This window comes from Coptis chinensis, chromosome 6, assembly GCF_015680905.1.
Source record: "Coptis chinensis isolate HL-2020 chromosome 6, ASM1568090v1, whole genome shotgun sequence".
In the NCBI taxonomy this organism is placed as follows: Eukaryota; Viridiplantae; Streptophyta; class Magnoliopsida; order Ranunculales; family Ranunculaceae; genus Coptis; species Coptis chinensis.
Window position 1 is genome coordinate 35,505,309 of NC_141461.1, and position 11,080 is coordinate 35,516,388.

The following is an 11,080-nucleotide window of genomic DNA, read 5'->3' on the forward strand; positions in this document are numbered from 1 at the left end:
TTGAGTCACTTTGGAGTAAGCTCGTGAGGCGAGTATATTGCTCCTGGACGAGGTTGTCCATTGGTATGATACCATGATAGCTCAATCTTGAATTGGTCCTAGAAGTATAGGTCCCTAGTTGGCGAGACTATTTACCCGGCTGGAGTCACTTTGGAGTGAGCTCGTGAGGCGAGTACCTATTTAGCTGCTCCTGGATGAGGTCACCCACTCGGCTTGAGTCACTCTGGAGTGAGCTTGTGAGGCGAGTACATGATGAGTAGGTCCTGGACGAGGTCGTCCACTCGGCTTGAGTCACTTTGGAGTGAGCTCGTGAGGCAAGTACATGATGAGTTGGTCCTGGACGAGGTCGTCCACTTGGCTTGAGTCACTTTGGAGTGAGCTCGTGAGGCAAGTACATGATGAGTTGCTCTTGGACAAGGTCATCCAGTGGTATGATACCATGATAGCTCGATCCTAACTGGTCCTAAAAGTATAGGTCCTTTATTAATGGTGGTAGATACCTCTGGATTAGTGAGGTGCTCGTGTCGGAGCGACTGTTCTTTGGCGAAGTCCTTAGTGTATGATTCGCGTTGAGCGTCCTTGATTTTGAGTTGATCTCGTTTGCATTCTATGAAGCTAGCCCCTAGTTCGAGTTGTAGACGATCTGACAAGGAGCGAGCTCGGTTGTGAAAAGGGAAGCTAGATATGTCTTAAGCATCTTCTGTACAATCTGTGTAACGTCGTGCTTGACGGTGCTCTTGTCGATTCGCTTGGACAGCTTGTTAATATGTTGATTCACCTCGTTGATACCGTCCTCAGCGGTGATACCATTCGAACTTTGGGTTGCGACCTGGTTTTTCAGCGTCAGGTTCTCCTGCCGGAGGAAAGTAATGCTCTCGTTCATTGTTCCAAGCTGGCTGACCAGGTTCTTGACTTGCTCCTGTAGGCTTTCCACGCTTCGTGGGCTTGAGGGAAACTGATTTGAAGAATGTGGTTTTTCTCAAGAGATTGGACCATAGACAGTGCCAATGTAAAAGTTATATTTAATCTAACCTTACTAGAGTGGGTAATTTGGGGGAGATGGATTGGTTAACTGGGTTTAACCGAGTTCTTATGGACGAACTACCTACGTGTCAAGTTCTCTCTCTGGAGGGGAACTTGAATCAGGTCAGACGTAGTTCCTCATCCTCTTTATATAGGCAAGGTGCCCGCGCCTCTTGCTCTCCCGCTTCAGGTCAGATCCAGGTCTTCAGGTCACTTACGAGCCATGATGGCGAGTTATGAAGAATCAATGAGATACGTGCCTGAAGCTTCGGTCTTGATGGATGTAATAAAGACATACGTTATGAGCCGTTGTGGAGCAAGAGGAGTGAAGCGCTATGGAGGTCGCTTCTGGGTGAGGTCGTCTATTCAACTCGAGTCACTTTGAAGCGAGCTCGCAGGTTGAGTACGAGAGATCGGTTAGTGCTGACATCGCTCTGGGCGCGAGTTGAATATGTTGCTTGCCTGAGTTGAGTCACTATGAAGCGAGCTCTGAGGACGAGGATACGAGGTAAGTTGGTAATTATGTATATGCTGGACAAGTGTGTGATATTCATTGGATGTGAACATTACTCCCTCACAAACACGATGTGAAGACATCAGCAGAGTATTGTGGGAACCCATAAAATCCCCTATAGTCACCATCATCTTAGAAGACTGATTATGGGCGCCACTTTTCAACAAATTTATATTAATGGTGTTGGGGCATGGATATGGTAGTCCCAAGAGAAACTCACGACCAGTCTCACAGTCGGATTCTCCACACTCTTGAGGGAATTGGGGGTGCATCAGCCCTTATATTTATTTGGCCTAGAATTTCATTGACTTTGCATCTATTGATGTCTAGAGTGGTTTGGAGCACAGTCCATCATGGTCTTGGAAGTCATGGCAGCTTATTCTATATCATAAAACAAATTATAAATGCCTCTCAGGCCCAATTTTGGTGTTTACTATCTGGCAACAGGTGCCAAATATATTTATTGGTTTAGTACTTAGTATGGCGGTAATAGCTTGACTCCAAGATGATTTCATGAACAACCCAGCTCCATGGATGCATAACTTGTACAAAAAACAGAAGCCACCCTCATTGACACTCATGCGCAAGACTTGTTCCAAACGGAAAGGCCCAAACTCCCAAAGTCCTTTGCATATTATGCCAACATACTAATTTTGTTGAACCACCACTTGAAATATTTTCAACTCTCTCTGTCCCTGTTACTATGAGTCATACCAAATATATCTCAAACAAAGCATGTTTACAAGTTTCATTCCTCTTCAGTCCCACTTGGTGAAGAAATTGTGTTAAAAACTCGGCACTGAAAAGAAACTTCATTGTCACATGCTTATATAACATTTCGTTTTCCATCAATATGGAACAGGCAAGCAGCTAAAAACAACAGCCATGGACACTGTAAACTCTCCTACAGCATTTTTTGCTCTCTTGCTCTTCATTAGTCTCTTGTCTGTAGTTAAAGGTGGAGAAGGCTTGGGAGCCTCTTTCATCTTTGGAGATTCTCTAGTTGATGCTGGTAATAATAACTACCTCTCATCACTGTCCAGGGCAGATATGAGACCAAATGGTATCGATTTTAAAGCTAATGGAGGGAAACCCACCGGACGGTTCACCAATGGGAGAACCATTGGAGACATTGTAGGTAAGGTCTCTCTGACATACACAGTTAGCTGTGTAAAGTGTGATGGACAAGTCACTGAGTTTGGTTTCATGTTTGATTTGTAGGGGAAGAATTGGGTCAACCAGAGTACGCCCTTCCATTTCTGGACCCAAATAACACAGGCAAAGCTATATTAAAAGGAGTTAACTATGCATCAGGTGGAGCAGGAATAATGAATCAAACTGGAAGAATATTTGTAAGCTCCTAAATCTCTAATCTCAGTTCCCATAATCTAAGTCATGTAACATCGCTAATGTTCTTATGCCCATGAGACATGCATTGCGTATTGTGTATCTGTGGAAGAAGTTCAAAGATTTTTGTGTTCTTTTTGCAGGTAAATAGGATATCCCTGGCTATCCAGGTAGATTTCTTCAATACTACAAGAAAACAAATAGATGGATTGTTGGCTCCATCGAAAGCAAGAGAGTTTTTGATGAAGAAGTCCATGTTCTCAGTCACCATTGGGTCGAATGACTTTCTTAACAATTATCTTCTCCCAGTCGTTTCCATTGGTGAAAGGATCTCGGAGAATCCAAATATTTTCATTAACAACCTCATCAACGGTCTAAGGAATCAACTAACAGTAAGATGACCACTGGAAAACTACAAACTCGGTCTCTACTTCGCTCCATGCCGATTTAACAATCTTAACATTTTTCTTTCCACTGAAAACAGAGACTTTACAAGCTCGATGCTCGGAAATTCGTTATAGGAAATGTTGGGCCCTTAGGCTGCATTCCCTATCAAAAACAAATCAACGGAGTTAACAAAGATGAGTGCGTTGACCTTCCAAATCAACTTGTACAGCAATACAATGGCAGACTGAAGGACCTACTCAAAGAACTAAATGATAATCTTCCTGGAGCAGTATTTGTCCATGCAAATGTGTATGGTCTAGTGTTGGATGTTCTGACAAATTATGCCAAATACGGTAAGCTCTATTTCTGGTCGATTGACTTAGCCTAAGAGCAAAACAAAAAACACATAATTAACTACATAAATCTGGGAGGTTTGTCCTTGTCATTGGACCTAATGACAGCAATGTCAATGTATCAAGTTTACCAGTTTAATCAACAAGTAGGGGTCTGCCTCAACCCTATAACCTTTTAAAAAACAAAGTTTACCAGTTTAACTAGTAAATTATCTTTTTGTTCAATTTAAGGCTGTAACACACCCAAGTAATGGGTCTAGTTATTTCTCCGCACCTTGTGCCATTAAGAGTTTCTAAGGTCTATTCCTGCAAAGGGAAGATTTCCCTTGATTGATGTAGAATGCCCCTGAAGTTCGAATGGGCCCTTCCCTGCTACCCAAGTGCTGTCCTTCTTCATTGAGAACCCACTCAGCTTAGGTCCATGGTTCATTCTGTGGGAGCAGTGACACTAATTGGGAGCGATACTTCAATTAGAATATCCAGCCATGAAATTGGACTGCTTTGCTGATAAAATGTTAGTGTAAGAACGGGAAATAGTCTCAAAGTAGTAGGAACTAGGAAGGCCGTGTTAATATAAGATGACGAGACTGAGAGTTTAATTAGGATTTAAAAGAAGGTGAATTGTGCACGCAGGATTCAAGACGGCAAGTGTAGCTTGTTGTGGCAATGGAGGGCAGTACCAAGGACTCATCCCATGTGGACCTCAATCTAGTATGTGTGAAGAACGCTCCAAGTATGTCTTTTGGGATCCTTATCATCCAAGTGAGGCTGCTAACTTGATCATTGCCAAGAAACTAGTTGATGGGGAAACCAAGTACATATCACCTGTGAATCTACGACAGCTCAAGGACCTTTAGTTCTACTTCTTTACTGTAATCCCGTGAACATTTTTCAACTATTTCCTTATACATGTTTTTTAAGTGCTTGCCTTCTGTGGGATTAGTACTACTTCTGTTGCAGTGTTTTGTGCTCTTTGAATAGATACATTCATTCAACATATAAAACATGAATGTAATTAATTCCGACGAAAAGCATTATACTGTAGTATCTATAGAGGTATTTGGACAATCACACTATAACAATTTTAAGAAGCAGGATCGCACCAATCTTTTTCTATCAATAGCACCCATGATTGCATTACCACTTAGCATTCACGACACTGAGAACTATCACAACAGGGGGCTTATAAGATCCAACATGACAGTTTTTAGGCAGTAAGGATCCAACATTACAGTTCTACATAGCAAGGATCTGAGCGATCTATCATCTTGGCTCATGTTGTGAATAACTAATGTGTAAACAATGCTATCCACTCCAAATAAATCAACCCTACACAAGCATTGGTCCTTCTTACAAGACAAGACTTCAACACCCTCCAAATACTATCCTAACACTTCTCAATATCAATTAACAAACATATAAAGTAAAGAGATTAATGTAAAGGAAAACAAACCACAATACACGGATATAATGTGGTTCAGCAATGTGCCTACGTCCACCGGCGAGTTCCAAACTTTACTAGATACACAAAATAATTGATTACAAGAGCTCTCAATTCACTCATAAAGAATGAACACTCAAACACTCACTTAGAATGCACTCTTACAATCTCTGTCTCTGTTCTAGTATTGGTTAGGTTAAGTTATTTAAAAAAAAAAACTTATGTTTTTATACTGGACCGAAAAAGATCGAAGCCTCTGTGAATGCGGTGGAGTGCGTGCGCGCCTTTCCTTAGGCTTAGGTGAGCGTGAGCGCGCCTGATAAAATTTGTAAACAAAAATCCAGTAACTTTTCTTTCGCTCGACCTAAAAATCGGCTAAGTATAAATCTTGCAAGAGAGCGCGCACGCGCTGTACTCCAAGCCAACTAGGGTGCAGGTCGCGCCTTACAAAGTAAAAACAGACAGCCCATTTTCTCTACAGCTCACTATACTGAAACATTGATTATTATCTAGGAATAAAAGAATCGCAGTATTGTAATGAAATTGCACCATACTCGGTCCTCTGTGATGAACAGATATAGTGGGCGGAGTATTGGAGTACTGGACATCGGTATACATTCTACTCATCCAAGTGTTTTAGCATATAATGAAATGGAAAATAAGCAAATACATAATAATTCTTCCTCGACGCTAGTTCAAGAACGAATTGGAAATACGAACTACAGTTTGAAATACCTTTTAAGCATATACTCTGGCTTAGTGCTAAACAAAATGCATCATCTTTCATCAGCAAAACAAAAGAAGCAAGGTACTTATACTGTAAGTTTTACAAGACCTAATAACAAAAGAAACAAGTATCCAACAACTCCTGCAGATTTAGATAGGTAATCAAAATTTTCGAGTGTCTATTGACCAGAACTATATGTAACGTTGCACATCTTGTAGCTCTACCAACGTGCTACTTGGACTTGGGGATGTTCATAAATCATAGCCTATAAATCCACGTAAGTAATAATAACGCAGTATATATTTTTTTCGCTGAACAAATTGCAATAATAATCCAGTATGTAACGAGGCCAGGCTCAAAAGCACCCAATTTTTCGCTGTTATTTTCATCTTGTCGTAACAATCATCTTTCCCACAATATTTATGGTTCAGGTTCCTGGCTGACTTGGTCAAAGTAGACCACAGTCTCTCAAGGATGTCTCAAATTTGAGTCGGCCCTAAGTTTTGAGCTTTGAGGGGAACACTCCTACGTTAGACCATAATGCTTTCCGTGTGGGTGCTCACAGTGTGGCGAACTAAAAATGGCAATACTACACCAAATAACAGCAATAAAGTTATACAGAGAATAAAATAACCCACAAAATTACCTTTTTATAATCACTCACAAGGTAGATGAAAATTCAAATATACTCTTGACACGAAATAAAAAACAGCCCGACATACCTATTGTAGTATGTACACCAATCAATTTCATACTATGCAGAACCAGTGTGCATACCAAACATAACAAGACATATGTGCATGCGTATGTGAATGTGCATACCTCAATATGTATACATACATATTGTGTTGCATTCCCCATTAGATATGCATACTGATTGTGCTACATATGGGCTAGGTATACACACATATTGTGCATACCCAATAGATAGATACGTTGAATGAATGTGCATACCACATTAGGTAATGCCCTACAAGAGATATGGACAATGGTTGTTGTAGCACAATCCATATGCATACCCATTAGGGTATAATTTGAATGAAAATATCTAAAAAACAGTCTAGTCAATATTAATTGTCTTTGAGAGTTATTTTTGTGACAAATATGTTACAATTAACTAGTTTTAGAGATAATATTATACTAACTAAGTAGAAGAACAAGAGAGAGAGAGCTTATTGATGTGTGTAAATAGTTAGAGCATCTCTAGGTAGAGGTATAAAGTGTCAATTTAGAGCATCTCTAGGCAGACTAAAATATAGAAGCATCAAGTGTCTAGCTGCATCCGTGGAGACAAATTTCCTGTTTTGTTTGTGGATGGCGGCGCGACACTCCCAATGTCGTGCGACATACCTATTGTAGTATGCACAACAATCAATTCCATAGCATGCAGACACAATGTGCATACCCAAACATAACAAGACATATGTGCATGTGTATGTGAATGTGCATACTTCAATATGTATACACACATATTATGTTGCCTACCCCACTAGATATGCACATTGATTGTGCTGCATATGGGTGCATACCCAATAGATATGCTAAATGAATGTGCATACCACATTAGGTAATGCCCAACAAGAGGTATGGACAATGAGAGAGAGAGAGAGAGAGAGAGAGAGAGAGAGAGAGAGAGAGAGAGAGAGAGAGAGAGAGAGAGAGAGAGAGAGAGAGAGAGAGAGAGAGAGAGAGAGAGAGAGAGAGACTCCACCATTCGGAATTTCGGCCAAATTCAACTCTAGGTGGACTCAAATATGGAAACATCAAGTGTTTAGCTGCATCCATGGAGACAAATTTGTTGTTTTGTTTGCGGATGGCCGGCGTGACACTCCCAATGTCGTGCGACATACCTATTATAGTATGCATAACAATTAATTCTATAGTATATGATAAGTACCCAAAATTGTAATATAAAATCTCGTAGAGACATAACATTTTGGTTAATTATGTGTTTAATAACTATGACATAATCGTATTTTCGTACTTTGCAGGTTGGAGCAATCAACGTGAAAATGAGGATAAAAGCCAGTAATTAAGTACTGAATATGGTGTCTACATGAAGTTTCCAATTCAGCCAACGTGAAGCCCAACTAAAGCCCAGGAAAGCAAAAATGACAATTCCAAGTCAGAACAGGATGAACGTGCCGAAAAGCATCAAAATTCATCAGAAGCCCATATCTTTTGAACCTGGACCCCAATGGCAGAAAATGAACTATCAGAACGATCAGTGCGACGAGCTCTACACATAGGCGAGACTTTGTAAAAAGTCAATTTTTAGATCCACCACTGGTCGAAGCATGAGGGACCTACTATGCAAACCCACAGAAATTAATGACGAAGCTCACACGTCAAGCTTCATCACACGTAAATTTGCATGAAAGGCTTTTGTGCATAACTTTGGCACAAAGTCTTATTTGGTGGGCAAGAATAATTAGGTGCATAAAGTCTTCATTAGGTGGAAATTAAGTAATCAAATAATAAAAAGTTTTGAGTGGTAATTAAAGATGCAGTTGGGTGTTGAAGTTCACATGAAGAAAAGGAAAAAAAAGGCACTCTCATTTGCTATAAAAAGATGTCTTTAGTAGCAAGACACAACTTTTGCTCCGTAGTTAAGTTTAGTCCGGAGTTTAAAAGTTTCCATATATTATTTTTAGGTAATCTTGTAATATGTTTTTTTTTTAAAGTTAATGAATTAAATTAAGTTCTAAGTTAAGTATTGCATGTTAAGAAAACTAGTAAAATCTTATGTTATTTGAATATATTTATCTCCTGATCATCAATTGCTTATTCTCTACATCATTTTTAAGTAACGTAGTAAAGTCGGTTAAAAATCAAAAGTAAAATCCTGCTCACTTAATTTCCTATTAGAGAAATTTCTAGTTGGTTTCAAATAGAGTTCTAGCCTTTAGGTTTGGAATGAAACCCTCACTCAAATTAAATTTCAACGAATTGAACGGTCGTATTTGAGTGTGTGAGAATCGGTTTTTGACACGTACAAAAGTATGATTATCAATTGGCATCATTGCCGTCTTAAAGACTCGAGAAACAACATACCAAGTGGGAACAGCTCCAAGGGGAACCCTCCCCCCCCCCCCTCCTACCATTTTTAATTAATTTTTTTACTTTCCTATTTGTTCGAATTTTATTCTTGCTTTCCTACTAATTCACTATTGTCATTTTTTTTTATTCTCACTTCCAGGTTGAATATGAGTTGAAAAATCGCCATCTGGAACCAGTGTGAGGTGCCTATAAATTATCGAGCTGAATGCCCATATTTCAGAGCGAGCCCGCGCCCTTGTTTGCCCAGTTAGAAGCACGCCTGCGCCCTAGATCTAGTAACTTTTGTATTTGCATAAAAAGAGTACAGTGGGCCCGCGCCCTTGATTAACCTGTGAAGAGTGTGACAACGCCCTCGATCCAATAAAAAAAATGCCCGCATACCAAAAGTACCAAGCGTGACCTGCACCTTGTCTGGCCTATTTTAGAGCGCGCTCGAGCTCCGTGAAATACTGATCAAGTTTCATTTTTTGGAGGACTATCCAATTTAGTTATCAGACCTGGGATAGTGCTTGTAGCGTGTTCTAGTGGCATAAGCCAATGCTTTAAGGCTGTTGAAGACGCTATTTATAAGCGTAGCACGGGAAATTCCAAGTTTCAACTCATAACACTCCCGTTCTTAATATTATCATGTTATATATTATTATTTGCATGATAGCCTATATATACGCATGCGTGAAATTTGTTTGCATGTTTACAATATATATACGTATTAGTGGACGTTGTTGCATGCTTAGCATCTATCTATATATGAGTGCACTGTTTAGTTCAATAATTTGATTTTGTCATGAATTGAAAGATGAGAACATTCCAACAAAAGTTAAAATCTGAGTTAGGTAAGTTGTTTCTAAGCCCTTCTGGATGAAGCTGCTCTCTATATGACATTCACAATCTCACTGAGTATTGACGAAATCAAATTATTATGCAAAATATGTGTCGTTTCGTGTAGTATATTATTTTACGTTGCATGTTTAGTTTTTACGTATGTGATCCATCTTTGCTTATATATACACGAATGAGTGGTTTTGATTTGTCGGCCTGTTAGTGTAGATATACGTATACGTAATACTGATGTATATTTGCCTGTTAATATAGACATATATGTATAGACCACCACTTTGTGGCTCATTAAGCCTACGGATCCAGCCCAAATCAATTAAGCCCAAGGGCTTAATCCTAGCTACACCCAATAACTGGTCTATTTAAGAATATGTCAATGTTCATTATTGTAGAAAGATAAAGATAAAAGTTCAAAGAGATAACAATTCTTGTGACACAAACAAACACAATCCTCTTCGGACTCAACCTCTTCAGTTATATAAAAACCATTTTTTCTCATAATGTAAACTACGTTGAAACTTGATCCCTAGAGAATAGATCTTGGGTATGTAGGCAGCCATTATCTTGGTTCAGTTTCATCTCCCCATACATCAAATTTCCTCTATGTCTTAGTGTGTTCTTTATCATTTGCTCTCATTGTGTTGAAGCAGGTTATTGTCGAAACATAATTGGCGCCGTCTATGGATTTTTTAGAACCTATTATCACGTGAAACAATCAAGATGGCAAGCACAAGAAGTAGACTGAATAGTCAACATATTCCTCCTATCAATAGGAATCGCAACCCTCAAAATTCAAGTCAGCCAATGCAAGAACCGTTGAACAATTGAGTTGCTCCTAGTGAAAGGATCAATTCTTAACATCCAACTGCAGCAATACCGCCACCACCACCACCTCCGCCACTGCAAATGGAAGTACAAACGCCGCAGCCACCACCCCTAACAGTCTTGCAACAAGAAAACCTACAAGTCGGTAATCCCCCACGTGGTCTGCCGTCCGTCCGTGTCGATCCTTCAGTTGACATGGATATGGACGTGGATATTACTCTCACACCAACTAATGAAAAAGGGGATAGTAATAACCAATACACCCCTAATACAGTTGAGCATGAGTTGCGATGAGTCAAAAATTTAAATAGGAACTTGAGAAGGAAGCTGATAAAGAGGCAAAGGCCGGTGGACGATGTTGCCAATTCAACTACGTCAATTGATAAGAGCCCAAAATTGTAGTTTTAACCCCTTAATAATAATACTTTTAGACCAATTATGCGAGTAATAAATAATAGTTAATGTTAATTACGTGCTTTTATGTATTTCAAGCATTGAAGTCAATTATGTGCAGAAATGTGCCACTTTGGCGATATAAAGGAGCAAGGATTGGTTGCTAAGAAGTT

At 39.6% G+C, this 11,080-nt stretch overlaps 1 protein-coding gene across 1 annotated transcript; it reads left to right on the plus strand.

The window, feature by feature from the left end:
• The first annotated feature begins 2,359 nt into the window (after positions 1 to 2,359).
• LOC147492741 (GDSL esterase/lipase At2g23540-like) lies at positions 2,360 to 4,744 on the plus strand. The gene is made up of 5 exons (XM_086565614.1): positions 2,360 to 2,675; positions 2,759 to 2,889; positions 3,028 to 3,276; positions 3,369 to 3,624; positions 4,258 to 4,744. Exons 1-5 carry the CDS (start codon positions 2,423 to 2,425, stop codon positions 4,479 to 4,481), a joined length of 1,113 nt encoding a protein of 370 aa, XP_086421740.1. The 5' UTR covers positions 2,360 to 2,422; the 3' UTR covers positions 4,482 to 4,744.
• The last annotated feature ends 6,336 nt before the right edge of the window (positions 4,745 to 11,080 follow it).

What these genes read in the sequence shown, in the direction of transcription:
- LOC147492741 (XM_086565614.1), top strand. Translation starts at nt 2,423, where the DNA reads ATGGACACTGTAAACTCTCCTACAGCATTTTTTGCTCTCTTGCTCTTC. An exon ending in ATCAAACTGGAAGAATATTT is followed by an intron (nt 2,890 to 3,027) that starts GTAAGCTCCTAA and finishes TTCTTTTTGCAG; the next exon opens with GTAAATAGGATATCCCTGGC. An exon ending in GACAAATTATGCCAAATACG is followed by an intron (nt 3,625 to 4,257) that starts GTAAGCTCTATT and finishes TTGTGCACGCAG; the next exon opens with GATTCAAGACGGCAAGTGTA.